The sequence below is a fragment of the Pseudorasbora parva genome, chromosome 10, assembly GCF_024679245.1.
Source record: "Pseudorasbora parva isolate DD20220531a chromosome 10, ASM2467924v1, whole genome shotgun sequence".
NCBI classification, from domain to species: domain Eukaryota; kingdom Metazoa; phylum Chordata; class Actinopteri; order Cypriniformes; family Gobionidae; genus Pseudorasbora; species Pseudorasbora parva.
The window spans coordinates 46,416,943-46,441,002 of record NC_090181.1 but is presented as its reverse complement, the minus strand read 5'-3'; the positions used below and the strand labels follow the sequence as shown (position 1 = coordinate 46,441,002).

At 40.9% G+C, this 24,060-nt stretch overlaps 1 protein-coding gene across 1 annotated transcript in view; it reads right to left on the bottom strand.

Annotated features, from left to right (window-relative positions):
- esrrb (estrogen-related receptor beta) overlaps positions 1-24,060 on the bottom strand; it is a 180,639-nt gene that overhangs the window by 45,877 nt on the left and 110,702 nt on the right. Inside the window, 1 exon segment of the mRNA XM_067456278.1 lies at positions 23,688-23,804. Within this exon segment, the coding sequence (XP_067312379.1) occupies positions 23,688-23,804 (117 nt within the window).

The following is a 24,060-nucleotide window of genomic DNA, read 5'->3' as shown; positions in this document are numbered from 1 at the left end:
GTCACCAGGTTGCCTTAAAATGTGGAGTTCATTGAAATTAAAAATTTGAGTTGATACAATGAAGGAAATTTGTTGAATAAATAGAAACTCCAAATATTATTGTATCTGAACCACACACACACACACACACACACACACACACACACACACACACACACACACACACACACACACACACACACACACACACACACACACACACACACACACAAAATGATAAATCATGAAAATAGCACTATTTGGCTGCGTCATCACCAATAAAACACACAATTACCCAATATGCTTACAAAATCTTTTAATATTTTAATAAAGGTTGTCGAATCTCAAAAAATGTTCATTGTATTAACTCAAAATTTTAATTTTTAATTTCAATGAACTCAAAATTGTAAGGCAACCAGGTAACTTTTTTTCTAAATAATTTTACAGTGTTGGATTTGTTTTAGCAGCATTCATTACAGGGCTCGACATTAGACGTGTGTGCTTGTCTGGAATTTTTTTTGTTTTGTTGTTGTTGTAAATATAATTTATCAGCTTTGACATATTAAAATCTGCGTATTTGTTATATGTTTACCTTTTTTAAACTGCATTTTTACTCCTAATCATACTTTATATTCTTAAATTTGATCTATACATTCAATTAGAATAAGACACTATAGGGCTGTTACCAATCAAATTACATAATTTACACTGAAGAACTACAACTGCATTAAATACATTTATGGGATTTGTATTTTTGGATGAAAAAGACATTTTAGACACTATATTTAAACATGAAACTAAAGCTCCAGTAGGGGGCAGCAGGTGAGTCATTCAAACGATTCATTCAAACGATTCATTCAAACGGCTGATTCATTCACGATTGAGGCAGTCGTTTATGAACAGGTTATTGAATCTTTGATTCAAATGATTCATTCAAACACTGAATCATTCAGTAACGCACACTGTTGCTGTGAGAGGGGTTATGGGTCTGCTGTTTCAGAATTTAATTTATATTTTCGCTGCTGAAATAGAACAAAAACAGTGAATATTGCATGTAAAATGTAATTGACTCAATGTTAATTGGTTTATGGAGGTGTCATATGAAATCAGTGTAATTTTCAGTCGTAATGAGACAGGGGTAGCTGCAGCTTGGAGTAATGGGCGTGGCAAGAGGTAGGGGTGTGGTGAGAGGTTTCTCATTGGCCAAAGGAGCTTCCTCCTGGCGACTGCGTTGGCCAATCAGCCGTAACCATAGTTTTGAATGAGTATGAATCAGTGGAGGAATGAGTCCAGAGGAACACAGCCCCTAAACCTACCCATCACACACACGCACGCACGCACGCACGCACGCACGCACGCACGCACGCACGCACGCACGCACGCACGCACGCACGCACGCACGCACGCACGCACGCACGCACGCACGCACGCACGCACGCACGCACGCGCACACACACACACACACACACACACACACACACACACACACACACACATCCCCTAAACCTACCCAACACACACACACACACACACACACACACACACACACACACACACACTGCCCCTGCCCCTAAACCTATCCATCACACACACACACACACACACACACACACACACACACACACACACACACACACACACACACACACACACACACACAGGCACACAGGCACACAGGCACACAGGCACACAGGCACACACACATACAGGCACGCACACATACAGGCACGCACACACACACACAGACACGTACACACATACACACAGGCACGCACACACACACAGACACGCACGCACACACACACAGGCACACACACACACAGACACATACGCACACACACGCTCTGCCCCTAAACCTACCCATCACACACACACACACACACACACACACAGCCCCTAAACCTACCCATCAAACACACACACACACAAACACAGGTACGCACACATACAGGCATGCACACACACACACACACAGACACATACACACACACAGGCACGCACACACACACAGACACATACACACACACACACACACACACACACAGCCCCTAAACCTACCCATCACAGGAAACATTCTGCATTTTTACTTTCTCATAAAAACTCCTCCTGTGTGATTTATAAGCCTTTTGTAAAGTGGGGACATGGGTAATGTCCTCATATTTCACCCTCTCCTGTAATACCTGTGTCCCAGTTAAAATGGATGATTTCTCTGGATTTAAACATTCTTGGAAACATTTGGGATAATGCACACACGTCAACAAACATATAGAACACCGTTCTAGTGGGTTTTGTATATTTTAATAAATCTTACATATTGTGCCTTTAACTCTTTCCCTGAACATTAATTGAATTGAACATATAAATCATATTTCCGTTGATGTAAAGCAATATTTGGCAGAGGTGGGCATCTAAATATTGAGAAAATCTTGTTTTAATTTTATAAAGTTAATATTGTGCTCAATCTTAGTTCATGCATTTAATAATGAGACCGTATTGTAATGTGTTACCTGTTGTTCTTTATAGCCTAATTCTTTCACACTTTAATCTGTTTAAAAATTATACTACAGCTCTGGAAAAAATCAAGAGACCACTTATTGATTTCTCAATGTTAAGTGCTCTTCATTTTTTCCAGAGCTGTACATATTTTTGGTGCATTATTGTATTTAAACATTCAGTTATTTTTGTTATTACAAAAATAGTTCTTAAAGCTGTTATGGCGTATACCGTGATAAAAGATCAGCAATTAATCACAACATGAAAAATTGATATCGGCACATGCCTAACATCATGATAGGACATTATTTGAGATACAACTCTTTGCAAACTGGAGTCTGAGTGTGCAAAAAAAGAGAAAATCTCCTTTAAAGTTGTCCAAATGAAGGCCTTAGCAATGCATGTTACTACTAATAATACATTTATGATATATTTAAGGACATTTACTAAATATCTTCATGAACATGATCTTAATATCCTAATGGTTTTTGGCATTAAAGTAAAAGGGATCATTTTGACCATATGTGTAGTTGCCACAGATATACCCGGGCGATTTTGTGCTCCAGGGTCACAAATGTGAGGTTAAGTTATGGAAGGCTGTAGTTAATCCAGAAAATGAGCGAGCGTGAACTTCCCGCTGGATAAACGATGTCCTCTCTCTGGAGTGTGTGCCACTACAGCAAATTACTCCTTTATTGAACATTACAGAGAGTGAGATTAGAGCGGGGACGGACAAACACACGGAGAAGAGCTTCATTTAGCACACATAATCAGCTGACAAACGAGAGCTGTGCTATGCTTATGCTTATGTTTGTATGATATATGAACTGCTAAGTGCGTTTGATCTGAATTATAACGTCAAACGCGACACGAGAAGCGCAACAAAGAGCAGCGAAAACAAACTGCATTATCTTTTTTAGAAGCCGAATCGGGTGATTTCTTCTCCTTATACAAATTATTTGATTCCCTAGAAACAGAAATCTGATTAGGATTGTCTTTCAATTTCCTGACACTGACAACCACTAACCTAATTACCCGCCAGTCCCCGTGGTCCCGCTCTTCCTCGCTAACTCCGGGAGATCATTTGGCGCTCGCTAAGTCGCAGTAAAATCTCATTTCTTCCCAACTGCAATTTTAATATTTTTTTATTGGTAGTCACAGACGGGTGGGGGAAGAGAGAGAGAGAGAGAGAGAGAGAGAGAGAGAGAGAGAGAGAGAGAGAGAGAGAGAGAGAGAGAGAGAGAGAGAGAGAGAGAGAGAGAGAGAGAGAGAGAGAGAGAGAGAGAGAGAGAGAGAGAGAGAGAGAGAGAGAGAGAGAGAGAGAGAGATTATTTTAAATTGTGCTAAAGATTAGATTGACTAAATAAACCGTAAATATAATTTAAGTTTAGGCCCGAAAGGTTTGACTTCGCAAGCTTATTAACACAACACACCTGCCGCATTTTTACCTATTTGTATGTATTATAAATGTGTACTGTCCTTGAAGAAAGAAAGAAAAAACTAAAGTGTGACAAAAGATTCATAGGGTATATGTTACCACTCTACTAATATTAATATTCAATTATATTGTCAAATTTACTGCACTAAAATATCGGATGAGAAATGTAAAAATTTAATGAAAAATGAATGTTTGTCTTAACATTTAATTTAAAAAAGCCAAAGCCTTTTACTCTAGTCAACAGTAGGGTCAGAAAAATGATCATTTAAATTCAGTTTATTTTTCTTATTTTCAGCATGAACTTACTTAACTTTGATATATTTTTCAGATAACACGACCTAAAGGGGCTTCAGATTCTAGAGAGCATTTGATTGGACAGAAAATTTGATGAGAAGGTGAAGTCTGCGATGATGTCATCAAAATCTGAGATTCGTTTTAACAGAAGTGAGAGACTGTAAGTTTTTATTTCTTATATCTCCTAAATGCAAATTTTCTCATAGTTTTGGATCACACCAGCTTATTCATAACTTTAAAGGGGCGGTGAAATGCTGTTTCATGCATACTGAGCTTTACACTGTTAAAGACTTGGATTCCCATCCTAAACATAGACAAAGTTTCAAAAACTAATGTTGGACGTTTGATGGAGTATTTCTGTGTCAAAAATACTCCTTCCGGTTTCTCACAAGTTTCGGAGAGTTTTTTTCGAGTATGGGTCGACTTGACGTTAAATAGAGCGGAAGGTCCTTGTATGGGCCGTACGGCTCTTCTCCCGGTAGGGTGCGCGCGCGACTAGAGCGAGAGAGGAAACGCACGCCCATAAACACTCTCTCAACCTGCTGTCACAGGACTTCACCAAATCATACCAAAGAAGTGTGTTTTTGACGGAGCGGTCCCAGTGATAAAGGTTCGGTCCTGCTTTGGAAGCAGCCGGTGAGTTAAACTGCTTCAGATGTCTGTGCTGTCGGCTATCGTCGCGCGAGTAAACATCAGTAAACGACACGATCGCGTGCTTCGTCATTCAAATGCGCTAACGGACTCCATTGTTGTTCTCTGTATAACGTTACACTAGTCTGACGTGCAAAACCGTTTTGCTTGCTCCTGCTAAGGTTTAGTCGCATACAATATTCTTTAGCGCCGCCCACTCGATACGCCTCCAGGCGCTCGGTTTTTTCCGGAAAGACTCGGTACAGCCCATATTTCTTTTATAAATATAATAAAACTAAAGACTTTCGGAGATATGAAGGATGCAATACTACTCTATAGGTACTCAAGATTGACATGAGATTGACTGAAACTGAGTGTCCCCCCCCCCCCCCCCCCTTAATATCTGAAGTTAATGTATCTTGATTTACAATTGTATGGATATTTGTGCTGGAAAACAAGACAAAAACACTGATTAAGTTGGTTTAGTTAGCGTCCGCCAACTGAAACCACCAAACTAGCTCAGACCAGAGAACCATCCAGCGTAAAGTGCATTAGGTCAGATTTGGCCACATTTCTCCGGTCGTCGGGTTTCCCTGAAGACTTCGTCCATTCACACGCTACTGTCAGCCATGGCAAAGCCGGAGTGAACATTTGGAGGTACAAAGGTGCCTGTTTTAATTAGAACGGGAACGGCCATAATTAAACAGATGCTGACAGGAATTAAACCTGGCACTATCTAGTCTCCCGTTACACTCGCAACAAGAGGGTCAGAGAGAGAGAGAGAGAGAGAGAGAGAGAGAAGAGAGAGAGAGAGAGAGAGAGAGAGAGAGAGAGAGAGAGAGAGAGAGAGAGAGAGAGAGAGAGAGAGAGAGAGAGAGGCCGATTTGTAACGGATGGATCGTGTATCCCGATGTCTTTCGATCACCTCACTGATCTAATCAATAACTCAAGTACAGTAAAGCGACATCATAAATACACGATCAAATCAGATCCTGCCGGATGTTGTGATATGTCAATTGTTTGGTTAGTTAGGGCATGTTATTCACAATGAAAAAACTAACATTCGTCTTCATTATATTCTCAAATTAACTGCACTGAAAATATCAGATGAGAAATTAAGTGAAAAACGAATGTTTCTCTTCATGACGTTTCATTTTAAAAAGACAAAGACTTTTACTCTAGTCACTGTAAAAAAATAAAAAAATAAAAAAGAATGAAAAAAAGACAGTGTTGCCTTGTTTTCCAGTATCTAAACATCTCAAACTACATTTACTTAATAGATATAATAAATAAATAATAAATAAAAAGTGGGTGGGTCAGTAGCGGATAAGGCAAAATATGATAGGTAGGGAAATTGTTTAGCGGGGCGTCTGGGGGTTCTCCCCTAGAAAAAAAATTATTTCATAGATGTGATTTCCTGCATTATGGTGCGTTTTAGGCCATATCCCCCATAACCAAAAAAAGACCTCAAACCAGTCAATACCAATAGTCTAATAAAAAAGCTATATTCATTTAACTGCCATAGAAAACAACAGTTTCACAGATAATGATAATGAACAAGTTGCATGTTTTTTATGCTCCGAGTCCATACAGAAAAAGTGCCGTTTACTAAACGATTGATTGGGCCAGACAACATGACAGAAATCACTGAATTATTTACCGGGGCTATAGAGTAGGGGTAAGACGCATGGCATCAAGTTGACGCATATCGCGAGCATAGGTTCGAATCCGGCTTTAGCCACACTCGCTCTACACCCTTTCCCCATCACATATCAGATCGGAAAGGTATTTATTTTCAATAAAAAAATAGAAAATATTAGAAAAGGGGAAATAAAGCGTTTTAACATGTGTTTAATAATAAGTTTCTTAATAAGTTTCTCGGTTAAGGAGTAGTCAATGTAAACAGACGTGCTGAATTAGAGACGATAAAAGTGAGTGGGTCCAATATCATTGGTCTTAAAAAGTGGGTGGGTCTTGTCCCACACACACACAATGGTTCCGACGCCCATGCTTGAGAAACATTATATCAGATATTAAGATTTGTTTTCTGGAAAACGAATAGGGTTATGTGCAAAAACTGGACTTTTATGGGTAGATCAGTTTGACCATCTTTAGTTTAGGGTTCAGTTCTCACTATAAACCCATGATCATGCATATTACTAGGATATTGTCTGTTTATTAATGCCTTATTCTGCATGAGTTTATTCTATATTACTTCATCACATCTAATCTGAACAAACGCCTTACTAACTATGAATAAGCATTAATTATGAGTTTACTACGGCAGAAGTCATTAATAATGAGAATTGGACCAACACTGCAAAAAAGGCTTTTCTTACTTACACTGTAAAAATTATTTAGAAAAAAAGTTACCTGGTTGCCTTAAAATTTTGAGTTAATACAATGAACATTTTTTGAGATTCGACAATGTTTATTAAAATATTATTAAAAGATTTTGTAAGCATATTGGGTAATTGTGTGTTTTATTTCTGATGACACAGTGAAACATGCCAAATTGTGCTATTTTCATGATTTATCAATTTGTTTATGTGGTTCAGATACAATAATATTTTGAGTTTCTATTCATTAAACAAATTTCCTTCATTGTATCAACTTAATTTTTTAATTTCAATAAACTCAAAATTTTAAGGCAACAAGGTTACTTACTTTTTTAAGATAAACCAACAAAAACCAACAGAAATGTTTTACAGTGTAGTATTTTGTCTTGTTTCTAGTCAAAATATCTAAAAATTCTTACATTAAGAAACATTTACTAGACAAGTTCAAATATTATTATTTTTTTGGTGCGTATATTGGGTAATTGTGTGTTTTATTTGTAATAACGCAGTGAAACATGCCAAATTGTGCCATTTTCTTGATTTATACAATTTTGTAAGTAATTGAGTTTCTACTTATTTCCTTCATTGTATCAACTCAAATTTGTAATTTCAATAAACTCTAAATTTTAAGCCAACCAGGTTACTTACTTTTTAAACCTACAATATTTTCTACAGTGTTGTAATATACATTATCATGCGTTTATAGTGAGAATTGAACCCTAAACTAAAGATTGTCAAACTGCTGTACTCCTAAAAGTCAAATTTTGTGCGTTTTTTCCCCCCTGAGAGTGCATTAGCCCACAGTGAGCAACATTTGGTTGTCCTTTGGCAGGATTGCAGTGTGAGAGTTTCCTCCTTTGTTGGCACGGTGTTTGGGAAGAGTGCCTGATGCGGTTTGGCCGCGCTAGAAGAAGCCGCGGCGCAGGTGTTTTTGGGTTAGATGTCAGCCCTACGGTACAGCTTTCACCGCTCTACATGAGGAAAAATGCCACGCGGCTCTCTGAAATAATGCTGACGCGAGGCCAGTTCAGACGCAGGTTGTCGGCAGCCATGAAAGGTAGAGTTCACCGTAGCTTTAGGACGCGGCCCTGTGAATTTCCTAGCTAAAAACAGGTCAGCCTAAGCTCCTGAAGCACTGCCAACCATCCCAGCCACGCTGACACTTTCCCCTCGCCCAGATGACAGGCTCAACAACAGGTGAGACCACCAAAAATAAGGCCTGCCAAGTCCATCCGGAGTGAGGACGGGCCCTTTTGTAGAGGCTTTGCTCGAGATGGGATTGTTGTTTTGTGAGAGGAAAAGGAGCCCGGGGTCATTTGGCCCTCGCTCAGCCACAGGCCCGAAGGCTAATCCACATTCGGATGCCTTCCACGCCGGCCCTAAGCCCTCTCTCGCTCACACACACCAACACACTCGCTTTGAAGAAACGAAATTTGAGATCCGCGAACCAGCGGAGGTCAACGCCGTAAAGCACACTCGCTCTCAGCAATGCATTTGTTGACAACCGCTCTCAAGTTTCACTGAAGATATTCCATTTTTGAGCCGCTCAGTGCAGCTTTTGCAACCATCCAAAAGAAAGTTTGGTAACACTTTAGTATGGGGAACACATATTCACTATTAACTCCGCCTTCTGCCTCAATAAACTCCTAATTTACTGCTTATTAATAGTTAGTAAGGTAGTTTTTGTAGCGGTTAAGTTTAGGTATTGGGTCGGATTAAGGGATGTAGAATAAGCTCATACAGAATAAGGCATTAATATGAGCTTTAGAAGTGCTCATGTGTCATGATTTTCACTACTATCAACGATTATAATAGTAAGAGCCATTATTAATAATTGAGCACCAATAATAACTTGATAATAATCCTCATATGAGAATGATTAGTGAAGGATCATGTGACACTGAAGACTGGAGTAATGATGATAAATTCAGGAATAAATCACACTTTACTACACTGCATATATATATATATATATATATATATATATATATATATATATATATATATATATATATATATATATATATATATATATATATATATATATATATATATATATATAAATAAAGGTTGTCGATTCTCAAAAATGTTAATTGTATTAACACAATATTTTTTTCCTAGATTGTAAAAAAAATATTTAAAAAATAAGTTACCTAGTTGCCTTAACTTTGAGTTCATTGGAATAATTTTTTTAGTTAATTCAATTAACATTTTTGACAATCGACAACCTTAATTAAAATATTATTAAAAGTTTCTTTAAGCATATTGGGTAATTGTGTGTTTTATTTGTGATGACACAGCCAAATTGTGCTATTTTCGTGATTTATCATATTTTTTTGTGGTTCAGATACAATAATATATTGAGTTTCTATTTATTAAACACATTTGCTTCATTGTCCATCAATGAACTCAAAATTTTAAGGCAACCAGGTAACTTAATATTTTTTTACTTCTTTTTTTTTTTTTTTTTTTTTACAGTGTATGATATTGTCTGTTTATGAGCACTTATAAAGCTCATATTAATGCCTTTTTCTGCATGAGCTTATTCTACATCCCTTAATCTAAACTGAACAACTGCCTTACTAACTATTAATAAGCATTAATTATGAGTTTATTTAAGCAAAATGCTGAAAGATGTCAAACACCATTAATAAAGAAAAACAACACTGTTTTAGTTAACAATTATTCTTAAAAAATCCCATTAATTAATGCGTTAACTAGTCTAACAGAGGGTGGTATGTGCAGTATATTTACAGCGTTTATTAATAAAAACGTCCGGTTCACTTTATTTTAGGGTTCAATTCTCACTATGACCTCATGATCATGTAAAAAAAAAAATGAAATGACTTATATAGTGAGAGAGGAAATGACATTGGTGTCAATGAAGGCCTTTCTGAGCCATCGGATTTCAACACTAATATCTTCATCTGTGTGTGAAGATGAGCGGAGGTCTGACGGCTGGCCAACCACAGGAGGAATTAATCACACAATTTACATTTCTGGCTGAACTAACGCTTTAAAGGGATTTTATTCAGGTGAAAAATGGCACTTGATGAACTTTGCTCTCTCTGTTGAACTCTTTTAATGTGAATTGACAATCTTTTTTTATCAGATCCGACACACACACACACACACACACACACACACACACACACACACACACACACACACACACACACACACACACACACAATTTGATTTCACTCATGACCTGCTAGATTCAGTGAGTGTGTGTAGAGATGATCTACAGGCTCGCTAGTGGAAAACACATGTTCACGCCTGAGGTAATCCTCTCCCCTGTTCAGACGAGGCCTCAAGGGAAACGACCGCCACACACACACACACACACACACACACACACACTACAGGTTTTTTCTGATCAATGGAAGCGAATCGGAGCTGGGAAGAAAGGAACAGATACTATTGAGAGATTACACTGACGTAATGCAGAGACTCTTTAAACCCACAAGACTCACACACTCCAGCGTCATCCAGACTTCTGATTCCTGTCCGCCGTTGTGTGTGTGTGTGTGTGTGTGTGTGTGTGTGTGTGTGTGATTCGCTTCCATTGATCAGAGGGAAGAAACCTGTAGTCCCAGACATCTGAGTCCTCTTATTGATCACTTCCTGTTTTGCGGGTCCAGGCCGCTGCAGTAAATCTCATCACTGAAAGCATCCTGCGCTCAGATAAACCCTCCAGCTCAGAAATAACTCCAGCATCGCCGCTAGAAGTCGTTTCTCTCTCCTCGTGGCGCTTTCGTTCAGATCACATGACGAGCCCTGCACTAGTTACACACACTAAACACGCTTTATAATAACCGGTCAAAGGCCGGTTTATCTGCTCAGAACTCCAGTAAAGCAGCACTGCAAAAGATGCTCTTCTTACTCAGTATTTCTGTCTCGTTTCTAGTCCAAACATCAAAAAGTTCTTACATTAAGAAACATTTACTAGACAAGTACAAATTATTGTCTTGTTTTGGGAAAAAAATAACTCAAAATGAAGAGAGTTTTTGCTTAAAATAAGATAAATAATCTGCCAATGGGGTGAGAAAAATAATCTTAATTCAAACAGAAAACAAGATTATTTTTCTCACCCCATTTTTTCCCCAAAACAAGACAATAATTTGTACTTGTCTAGTAAATGTTTCTTAATTTAAGAATTTTTAGATATTTTGACTAGAAACAAGACAAAAATACTGAGTAAGAAGAGCATTTTTTGCAGTATGTAGCTTTCCACCCGAATAAAGCTCAATAATTTTAAATCATAAAACTTCTCTATTGTGCCGAGTGAATCGCTTCCCAGACAAGAACAGATGTAGGGGCGGGGCTTGATTGTGTCTGTGGAGAATTGATTGGATGGCTGTGGTTTGCTATTGGCTGATCTCATGTGAGTGACAGGTGGCCCCGCCCTCATCATCAGAGAAGAGATGAAGTTCTGACGCAAGATTATTAACAAAATAATAACAAATGATTTTGATTTAATGGTGTCCAAGAACTTTCAGTAACACTTTAGTATGGGGAACACATATTCACTATTAACTCCGCCTTCTGCCTCAATAAACTCCTAATTTACTGCTTATTAATAGTTAGTAAGGTAGTTTTTGTAGCGGTTAAGTTTAGGTATTGGGTCGGATTAAGGGATGTAGAATAAGCTCATGCAGAATAAGGCATTAATATGAGCTTTATAAGTGCTAATAAACAGACAATATCATAGGAATATGCATGATCATAAGCAACTAGTTAATAGTTAATAACTGAACCTTAAAATAAAGTGTTACCAATTTTTTTTGTATGTTTCTATTTATTTATTTTTTGGTTTAATTGTATGCCTTTTTCCCCTTCTGTGAAGCAAGTGAGATGCTACTTTTAAAGGCGCTATAGAAAGTTTATAATTGTTGTAGTGTAATTAATATGTATAAGTATGTAAAGAGAAGACATGCAGCATGGGTTATGGCGTGAGGCTTGAGAGCATTAGAGGAGAGTTAGCTGGCCTGTGAAGTTGTGATCAGGTGAGATGTTTCATGGAGTGTGTGACCTTGGCTCGTCTCAGCCGTCGTTTGGTGAAGTAGATGCGGATGGACGTGACCCTCTGCGTCTCATTTCTGCCTCTCCTTGAGCCTGATTGATTTGGCGCTCACGTAGCGTCGCATTGGAGACAGACGGTGACCTTGTGATTGAGGAGCGACGCGGACGGCCAACTGGATGCCCTTTCACATCATCATATTCATTCCTGAACATATTTTCATAATGTTGGAAAAGCTGGTTGAACTGGACCCGCACACAAACTGAAGAGGTTTGAGTAACTCGCGGACTGAAATGATCTTTTATGAGGAGCAGATCAAACCCAGCCTGTACACTGTAAAAAAAAATGTTGCTTTAACTTAACTTAAAGTAAGTAGCCTGGTTGCCTTACAATTTTGAGTTCATTGAAATTAATAATGTTAGTTAATAAAATATTATTGTATCTGAATCACATAATACATTTTTTTTACTTTGGCTGCATCACAAATAAAACACACACAATTGCCCCATGGTTACACTGTAAAATAATATTTAGAAAAAAGTTACCTGGTTGCCTTAAAATTTTGAGTTCGTTGAAATTAAAAATTTGAGTTAATACAATGAACATTTTTTGAGATTCAACAATATTAAAATATTATTAAAAGATTTTGTAAGCATATTGGGTAATTGTGTGTTTTATTTGTGATGACGCAGCCAAATTGTGCTTTTTTCATGATTTATCAATTGTTTTTTATGTGGTTCAGATACAATAATATTTTGAGTTTCTATTTATTGAACCAATTTCCTTCATTGTATCAACTCAAATTTTTAATTTCAATAAACTCAAAATTTTAAGGTCACCAGATTACTTACTTTTTTAAATTATTTTTTACAGTGTAGAAACGCTCAGTTTACATCACATCTGAGTCATATTTTTAATGCAACTATCATTGTACATTCTGGGAAATGTTTATAGTAACACTATTGTAAGTATATCTTGTAATAATCTAATCCATTAGAAAGGGGGAAAAAACAGTAGAATGATGCTCATTAGAGATTTTTATTTGTTATTTCTTTGGCTATTTTATTTAAATATTTTTTGTTGATTTTTTAAATTTGTTTTTATTGTGGAAAATTGTCTGTTAAGACTGTAATAAATAAATAAATAAATAAATAAATAAATAAATAAATAAATAAATAAATAAATAAATAAATAAATAAATAAATAAATAAATACTATAGGGCTTTATTCTGGCCAATTGACAAAAGTTCAAGACGTTCTATTCTTCAAAGAATGCTAAAAAAAAATAAAGTAAAAAAAAATATGGACTGTTTTTAACACTGATAATAATCCTCAGTGTGTGTTGATGATCAGATCCTCATATGAGAATGATTAGTGAAGGATCATGTGACACTGAAGACTGGAGTAATGATGATAAATTCAGGAATAAATCACACTTTACTATATATTCACACAGAGAACAGATGATTTACACTGGGATATTTCCCACAGTTTTGTGTTTTTTTGTTAAAGAGACATGCGCTGATGTCAGTGTTTCAGTCCGCCATCTTTCGCCTCGACACAGGTGATTAATTTCTGACAATCTCTCCCTTTTTTCTGGGCTCTTATTCCTCGAGATAATATATTTGCATTAATTTTTCATCAGCTAGTAATGCGTCTCGTGTGGAGGAGAGATTCCGTTACTTCATTCAGTGGCTCACAGACGGAAGCGCTCTCACAGGCACAGATGGATTGTGGGTGAACTAAAGCATTACAGACCTGCTTTAACTCCAGCCCACAGCTTCTCATATTACTGCTCTACAGACATTAGCATGAGTTTTCATACATTCCTAAATCAAGACGCATTTACTTGACAAGGACAGTGAGATTATGCTTAAAACAACTGAGTAAACCGGTTAACACTTTACAATAAGGTCCCAGTAGTTAATAATAATGAATGCATTAACTAACAATGAGCAATACATTAGTTACAGTATTTATGATCCCACTTTATATTAGGTTAACTACTATGTGCTTACAACAAAAAATAATTCAACATATTTATTGAGTTTATATTGTATTGCAAAACACTGATATTGAGGTGGCATACGGGTAAAGTTAGGGTCAGGTGTGGTGGTGTGGGTCAGCTTAAGGGTAAAGTTAGGGACAGGTGTGGTGGTGTGGGTCAGTTTAAGGGTAGAGTTAGGGTCAGGTGTGGTGGTGTGGATCAGTTTAAGGGTAAAGTTAGGGACAGGGGTGGTGGTGTGGGTCAGTTTAAGGGTAAGGTTAGGGACAGGTGTGGTGGTATGGGTCAGTTTAAGGGTAGAGTTAGGGACAGGTGTGGTGGTGTGGGTCAGTTTAAGGGTAAAGTTAGGGACAGGGGTGGTGGTGTGGGTCAGTTTAAGGGTAAGGTTAGGGACAGGTGTGGTGGTATGGGTCAGTTTAAGGGTAGAGTTAGGGTCAGGTGTGGTGGTGTGGGTCAGTTTAAGGGTAGAGTTAGGGACAGGTGTGGTGGTGTGGGTCAGTTTAAGGGTAGAGTTAGGGTCAGGTGTGGTGGTGTGGGTCAGTTTAAGGGTAAAGTTAGGGACAGGTGTGGTGGTGTGGGTGAGTTTAAGGGTAGAGTTATGGACAGGTGTGGTGGTGTGGGTCAGTTTAAGGGTAGAGTTAGGGTCAGGTGTGGTGGTGTGGGTCAGTTTAAGGGTAGAGTTAGGGTCAGGTGTGGTGGTGTGGGTCAGTTTAAGGGTACAGTTAGGGTCAGGTGTGGTGGTGTGGGTCAGTTTAAGGGTAAAGTTAGGGACAGGTGTGGTGGTGTGGGTCAGTTTAAGGGTACAGTTAGGGTCAGTTGTGGTGGTGTGGGTCAGTTTAAGGGTAGAGTTAGAGACAGGTGTGGTGGTGTGGGTCAGTTTAAGGGTAGAGTTAGAGACAGGTGTGGTGGTGAGGGTCAGTTTAAGGGTAGAGTTAGGGTCAGGTGTGGTGGTGTGGGTCAGTTTAAGGGTACAGTTAGGGTCAGTTGTGGTGGTGTGGGTCAGTTTAAGGGTAGAGTTAGAGACAGGTGTGGTGGTGAGGGTCAGTTTAAGGGTAGAGTTAGGGTCAGGTGTGGTGGTGTGGGTCAGTTTAAGGGTAAAGTTAGGGACAGGTGTGGTGGTGTGGGTCAGTTTAAGGGTACAGTTAGGGTCAGTTGTGGTGGTGTGGGTCATTTTAAGGGTAAAGTTAGGGACAGGTGAGGTGGTGTGGGTCAGTTTAAGGGTAGAGTTAGGGTCAGGTGTGGTGGTGTGGGTCAGTTTAAGGGTAGAGTTAGGGTCAGGTGTGGTGGTGTGGGTCAGTTTAAGGGTAAAGTTAGGGACAGGTGTGGTGGTGAGGGTCAGTTAAAGGGTACAGTTAGGGTCAGTTGTGGTGGTGTGGGTCAGTTTAAGGGTAAAGTTAGGGACAGGTGAGGTGGTGTGGGTCAGTTTAAGGGTAGAGTTAGGGTCAGGTGTGGTGGTGTGGGTCAGTTTAAGGGTAGAGTTAGGGTCAGGTGTGGTGGTGTGGGTCAGTTTAAGGGTAGAGTTGGGGTCAGGTGTGGTGGTGTGGGTCAGTTTAAGGGTAAAGTTAGGGACAGGTGTGGTGGTGTGGGTGAGTTTAAGGGTAGAGTTATGGACAGGTGTGGTGGTGTGGATCAGTTTAAGGGTAGAGTTAGGGTCAGGTGTGGTGGTGTGGGTCAGTTTAAGGGTAAAGTTAGGGTCAGGTGTGGTGGTGTGGGTCAGTTTAAGGGTAAAGTTAGGGACAGGTGTGGTGGTGTGGGTCAGTTTAAGGGTACAGTTAGGGTCAGGTGTGGTGGTGTGGGTCAGTTTAAGGGTAAAGTTAGGGACAGGTGTGGTGGTGTGGGTCAGTTTAAGGGTACAGTTAGGGTCAGGTGTGGTGGTGTGGGTCAGTTTAAGGGTAAAGTTAGGGACAGGTGAGGTGGTGTGGGTCAGTTTAAGGGTAGAGTTAGGGTCAGGTGTGGTGTGGTGGTGTGGGTCAATTTAAGGGTAAAGTTAGGGTCAGGGGTGGTGGTGTGGGTCAGTTTAAGGGTAGAGTTAGGGTCAGGTGTGGTGGTGTGGGTCAGTTTAAGGGTAAAGTTAGAGACAGGTGTGGTGGAGCAGGTCAGTTTAAGGGTAGAGTTAGGGTCAGGTGTGGTGGTGTGGGTCAGTTTAAGGGTAGAGTTAGGGTCAGGTGTGGTGGTGTGGGTCAGTTTAAGGGTAAAGTTAGGGTCAGGTGTGGTGGTGTGGGTCAGTTTAAGGGTAAAGTTAAGGACAGGTGTGGTGGTGTGGGTCAGTTTAAGGGTAAAGTTAAGGACAGGTGTGGTGGTGTGGGTCAGTTTAAGGGTAGAGTTAGGGACAGGTGTGGTGGTGTGGGTCAGTTTAAGGGTAGAGTTAGGGTCAGGTGTGGTGGTGTGGGTCAGTTTAAGGGTAAAGTTAGGGACAGGTGTGGTGGTGTGGGTCAGTTTAAGGGTAAAGTTAGAGACAGGTGTGGTGGTGTGGGTCAGTTTAAGGGTAGAGCTAGGGTCAGGTGTGGTGGTGTGGGTCAGTTTAAGGGTAAAGTTAGGGTCAGGTGTGGTGGTGTGGGTCAGTTTAAGGGTAAAGTTAAGGACAGGTGTGGTGGTGTGGGTCAGTTTAAGGGTAGAGTTAGGGACAGGTGTGGTGGTGTGGGTCAGTTTAAGGGTAGAGTTAGGGTCAGGTGTGGTGGTGTGGGTCAGTTAAAGGGTAAAGTTAGGGACAGGTGTGGTGGTGTGGGTCAGTTTAAGGGTAGAGCTAGGGTCAGGTGTGGTGGTGTGGGTCAGTTTAAGGGTAAAGTTAGGTCAGTTTAAGGGTAGAGTTAGAGACAGGTGTGGTGGTGTGGGTCAGTTTAAGGGTAGAGTTAGGGTCAGGTGTGGTGGTGTGGGTCAGTTTAAGGGTAAAGTTAGAGACAGGTGTGGTGGAGCAGGTCAGTTTAAGGGTAGAGTTAGGGTCAGGTGTGGTGGTGTGGGTCAGTTTAAGGGTAGAGTTAGGGACAGGTGTGGTGGTGTGGGTCAGTTTAAGGGTAAAGTTAGGGTCAGGTGTGGTGGTGTGGGTCAGTTTAAGGGTAAAGTTAAGGACAGGTGTGGTGGTGTGGGTCAGTTTAAGGGTAGAGTTAGGGACAGGTGTGGTGGTGTGGGTCAGTTTAAGGGTAGAGTTAGGGTCAGGTGTGGTGGTGTGGGTCAGTTTAAGGGTAAAGTTAGGGACAGGTGTGGTGGTATGGGTCAGTTTAAGGGTAAAGTTAGAGACAGGTGTGGTGGTGTGGGTCAGTTTAAGGGTAGAGCTAGGGTCAGGTGTGGTGGTGTGGGTCAGTTTAAGGGTAAAGTTAGGTCAGTTTAAGGGTAGAGTTAGGGTCAGGTGTGGTGGTGTGGGTCAGTTTAAGGGTAAAGTTAGGGTCAGGTGTGGTGGTGTGGGTCAGTTTAAGGGTAAAGTTAGGGACAGGTGTGGTGGTGTGGGTCAGTTTAAGGGTAAAGTTAGGGACAGGTGTGGTGGTGTGGGTCAGTTTAAGGGTAGAGTTAGGGACAGGTGTGGTGGTGTGGGTCAGTTTAAGGGTAGAGTTAGGGACAGGTGTGGTGGTGTGGGTCAGTTTAAGGGTAAAGTTAGGGACAGGTGTGGTGGTGTGGGTCAGTTTAAGGGTAGAGTTAGGGTCAGGTGTGGTGGTGTGGGTCAGTTTAAGGGTAGAGTTAGGGACAGGTGTGGTGGTGTGGGTCAGTTTAAGGGTAAAGTTAGGGTCAGGTGTGGTGGTGTGGGTCAGTTTAAGGGTAAAGTTAGGGACAGGTGTGGTGGTGTGGGTCAGTTTAAGGGTAGAGTTAGGGTCAGGTGTGGTGGTGTGGGTCAGTTTAAGGGTAAAGTTAGGGACAGGTGTGGTGGTGTGGGTCAGTTTAAGGGTAAAGTTAGAGACAGGTGTGGTGGTGTGGGTCAGTTTAAGGGTAGAGCTAGGGTCAGGTGTGGTGGTGTGGGTCAGTTTAAGGGTAAAGTTAGGTCAGTTTAAGGGTAGAGTTAGGGTCAGGTGTGGTGGTGTGGTGGTGTGGGTCAGTTTAAGGGTAAAGTTAGGGACAGGTGTGGTGGTGTGGGTCAGTTTAAGGGTAAAGTTAGGGTCAGGTGTGGTGGTGTGGATCAGTTTAAGGGTAAAGTTAGAGACAGGTGTGGTGGTGTGGGTCAGTTTAAGGGTAAAGTTAGAGACAGGTGTGGTGGTGTGGATCAGTTTAAGGGTAAAGTTAGAGACAGGTGTGGTGGTGTGGATCAGTTTAAGGGTAGAGTTAGGGTCAGGTGTGGTGGTGTGCATCAGTTTAAGGGTAGAGTTAGGGACAGGTGTGGTGGGGTGGGTCAGTTTAAGGGTAGAGTTAGGGTCAGGTGTGGTGGTGTGGGTCAGTTTAAGGGTAGAGTTAGGGACAGGTGTGGTGGTGTGGGTCAGTTTAAGGGTAGAGTTAGGGTCAGGTGTGGTGGTGTGGGTCAGTTTAAGGGTAAAGTTAGGGTCAGGTGTGGTGGTGTGGGTCAGTTTAAGGGTAAAGTTAGGGTCAGGTGTGGTGGTGTGGGTCAGTTTAAGGGTAGAGTTAGGGTCAGGTGTGGTGGTGTGGGTCAGTTTAAGGGTAGAGTTAGGGTCAGGTGTGGTGGTGTGGGTCAGTTTAAGGGTAGAGTTAGGGTCAGGTGTGGTGGTGTGGGTCAGTTTGAGGGTAGAGTTAGGGTCAGGTGTGGTGGTGTGGGTCAGTTTAAGGGTAGAGTTAGGGTCAGGTGTGGTGGTGTGGGTCAGTTTAAGGGTAAGTGTCAACAGTGTAATTAAATGTAACTACAAAAAATAACTACAGATGTAATTACATGCAGGTAATTTTTATAATGTAATTACAATGTAAAAAAATATATTTGTACACAATAAGTGCATTCTATCAAGTTATTAATTCATATGTTAGTCCATAGTAGTTAAGGCCACCTAATATAAAGTGCGTCCGTATTTATTTATCAAAACAACTGGGAAAAAAAAACACTTTTTTGCAGTGTAAAAACAGATTTAAAGCAACCAAAAGTAAGGAAGAAAGAAATATCCACGAGTGTATTTGACTGTCACTGATTTCCCACATGGCAGGATTTTAAAAAAGCATCCGCAGGAAGAGAGCTGAGATGTTCGGAAAACATTTAGCGGATCAATACGTCGGGGAGCGAGCGAGCGTGTGCTCTGGGACACGAGCCTTTCCAGCCGGAATACTGTTACACTTCTATTAGTCAGACTCACGGATCGACCTATTCAGCATATTTCTGTCTCTCTGCCCAACAGGCTCCATTATTTACTGCCGTGTTTCTGCATGTGAACGCGGGCCGTGCCAACAGCGCCTCGGGTCGGCTTTGACACGAGGCCACCGGAGCGCCAGCCAACTACATTTACGACTCTAACACGGCTGGTGTTTCTCTGGCAGGAGCGCTGACGTGTGTCTGATCGACTGTAGTCAGGGAAGATGCTTCACAGCATGTGACCGATCCAAAGGCCAACTCTGCAGAGGAACATGTGACCTGCTGAATGCACTGAAATACACTTCACACACCAGCGCCAAACGCGCTTCTCAAGAACTCACTCTTGAATTCACGAGCCGCAAGTCAAAATTATCTGCAAAAACTACGTGGACCAACTTTATATTAGGTGGCCTTAACTACTCTGTACTAACATTGTAATTTATTATTTGATAAAATACACTTATTGTAAACATACTTGTTTTTACATTGTACATATATTTAAAAAAAAAAAAAAAAAAAAATACCTGCATGTAATTACGTCTGTAATTTATTTAGGCCCCACTTTATATTAGGTGGCCTTAACTACTATGTACTTACATCAAAAAATAAGTACAATGTACTTACTGTGTTCAAATTGTATTGCAAAACACTTTAGCTAATATTAAGGTGGGATACGGGTAGAGTTAGGGTCAGGTGTGGTGGTGTTGGTCAGTTTAAGGGTAGGTTTAGGTGTAAGGGAAGTGCCAACAGTTTAATTATAAATATAACTACAGAAATTAATTTCAGACGTAATTACATGCAGGTATTTTTTTTTAAAATGTAAGTACAATGTAAAAACATATGTACACAAAAAGTGCATTGTATCAAATTATTAATTAAAATGTGGGTCCTTTATTTCTGTAATTTGTAATTACACAGTTGGCACTTCCTTTACACCTAACTCTTCCCTCAAACTGACCCACACCACCACACCTGTCCCTAACTCTTCCCTCAAACTGACCCACACCACCACACCTGACCCTAACTCTTCCCTCAAACTGACCCACACCACCACACCTGTCCCTAACTTTACCCTTAAACTGACCCACACCACCACACCTGTCCCTAACTCTACCCTTAAACTGACCCACACCAACACACCTGACCCTAACTCTACCCTTAAACTGACCCATACCACAACACATGACCCTAACTCTACCCTTAAACTGACCCACACCACCACACCTGACCCTAACCCTACCCTTAAACTGACCCACACCAACACACCTGACCCTAACTCTACCCTTAAACTGACCCATACCACAACACATGACCCTAACTCTACCCTTAAACTGACCCACACCACCACACCTGTCCCTAACTTTACCCTTAAACTGACCCACACCAACACACCTGTCCCTAACTCTACCCTTAAACTGACCCACACCACCACACCTGACCCTAACTCTACCCTTAAACTGACCCACACCACCACACCTGACCCTAACTCTACCCTTAAACTGACCCACACCACCACACCTGCCCCTAACTTTACCCTTAAACTGACCCACACCACCACACCTGACCCTAACTCTACCCTTAAACTGACCCACACCACCACACCTGTCCCTAACTCTACCCTTAAACTGACCCACACCACCACACCTGACCCTAACTCTACCCTTAAACTGACCCTAACTTTACCCTTAAACTGACCCACACCACCACACCTGACCCTAACTCTACCCTTAAACTGACCCTAACTTTACCCTTAAACTGACCCACACCACCACACCTGACCCTAACTCTACCCTTAAACTGACCCACACCACCACACCTGTCCCTAACTCTACCCTTAAACTGACCCACACCACCACACCTGTCCCTAACTCTACCCTTAAACTGACCCACACCACCACACCTGACCCTAACTCTACCCTTAAACTGACCCAAACCACCACACCTGACCCTAACTCTACCCTTAAACTGACCCACACCACCACACCTGTCCCTAACTCTACCCTTAAACTGACCCACACCACCACACCTGACCCTAACTCTACCCTTAAACTGACCCACACCACCACACCTGACCCTAACTCTACCCTTAAACTGACCCACACCACCACACCTGACCCTAACTCTACCCTTAAACTGACCCTAACTTTACCCTTAAACTGACCCACACCACCACACCTGACCCTAACTCTACCCTTAAACTGACCCTAACTTTACCCTTAAACTGACCCACACCACCACACCTGACCCTAACTCTACCCTTAAACTGACCCACACCACCACACCTGTCCCTAACTCTACCCTTAAACTGACCCACACCACCACACCTGTCCCTAACTCTACCCTTAAACTGACCCACACCACCACACCTGTCCCTAACTCTACCCTTAAACTGACCCACACCACCACACCTGACCCTAACTCTACCCTTAATCTGACCCACACCACCACACCTGACCCTAACTCTACCCTTAATCTGACCCACACCACCACACCTGACCCTAACTCTACCCTTAAACTGACCCACACCACCACACCTGACCCTAACTCTACCCTTAAACTGACCCACACCACCACACCTGACCCTAACTCTACCCTTAAACTGACCCACACCACCACACCTGACCCTAACTTTACCCTTAAACTGACCCACACCACCACACCTGACCCTAACTTTACCCTTAAACTGATCCACACCACCACACCTGACTCTAACTCTACCCTTAAACTGACCCACACCACCACACCTGACCCTAACTTTACCCTTAAACTGATCCACACCACCACACCTGACTCTAACTCTACCCTTAAACTGATCCACACCACCACACCTGACTCTAACTCTACCCTTAAACTGACCCACACCACCACACCTGTCCCTAACTCCCTTAAACTGACCCACACCACCACACCTGACCCTAACTTTACCCTTAAACTGACCCACACCACCACACCTGTCCCTAACTCTACCCTTAAACTGACCCACACCACCACACCTGACCCTAACTTTACCCTTAAACTGACCCACACCACCACACCTGTCCCTAACTCTACCCTTAAACTGACCCACACCACCACACCTGACCCTAACTTTACCCTTAAACTGACCCACATCACCACACCTGACCCTAACTTTACCCTTAAACTGACCCATACCACAACACATGACCCTAAATTTACCCTTATTCCACCTTAATATCAGCAAAAAGGCTTTGCAATACAATTTGAACACAGTAACTACATTGCATTTATTTTTTGATGTAAGTACATAGTAGTTAAGGCCACCTAATATAACGTGGGGCCAACTATGTTCCTCACCGTCGCATGTTGTCTGGGTCGTGTTTTCTTTGACTTTGTGCAGTTTTGTTCATGGCAGTGTTGTTATTGTTAACTATTTAAAAAAACCAAATCATTCATTTAAATTGTATGTATACATATAAAGCTCTGGACAAAATTAAGAGAACACTTAACATTGATAAATCTTTTTTTACATTTTTAACAAAACATTTAAAGTTAAAGCTATTTTAAATATGAAGACTCATGATATGTCCTCATATTTCATGTTTATATCGTAATACCAGTGTAATACCCATGTTCACACACACACACACACACACACACACACACACACACACACACACACACACACACACACACACACACACACACACACACACACACACACACACACACACACACACACACACACACACACACACACTAATTTTATTGCTTTTGCCTTTTTTATATTACGATATTATATTATATTAATTATATTATATTATATTATATTATTCCTTTACATTTTTTAAGCTATTTTAGTCAAATGATATTAATCTAAATTAAAATGACAATATATACATTATGCTTTTAGTGCTAGATGAAATTAAAATCCGTTTATTATTTTAAATGTTTTATTTTATTTCACTTAAAGTTAATTTGGTGACACTTTTTAATAAAGTCCCATTAGTTAACGCAGTGTCTCACCTTAACAACGATCAATGTACGTGTCACAGTGCTTATTAACGGTTATTGATATTAGTTCATCAGGCCGTTAAGCAACAGCGTTTTAACTAACATTTATAAATGCTAAAGATGATTTTTTTTATAGTTACTGAATGAAGCCTTATTGTAAAGTTTATTTTGTTTAAAATAGCAACAATGTTTAGTTTGTTATGGTCTTAGTTAATGAACTATAATAACCTTGGAAGCAAAATGTAATATGTAAAAAAATGATCCAATCGGGCCTTTGTCAATGAGACATCTGTGTTTTTCCTCACCTTCTTTCAGCATGCCTACTTTCAGACACTTCATGAAGCGGCACGCCTGACAGGACTTGCGTCTCCTTTTGGTAATCTCGCACTCGTTGGTGGCCGGACAACTGTATTCGATGTTACCTGAAGAGAGACAAAGAGAAAAGAGCTTGAGGCACTTCTGCTCGCGGTCCAAAAATAACCCGAGCAGAGCAAGCTAATGCAGGAGAGTTTTACAGCGCCGGCCGTACTGCATCCATCACAGCCATCAAAAGAACGCTCTATAAATCACTTTATTTATAAAATCATCTTTTACTCAATTTGATAAATTGCTTGTGGCCGTGAGACACTACAGAACAGGGGCAGCGTGTGCTGGAGAGATGAAGAAACATGAGGCTAC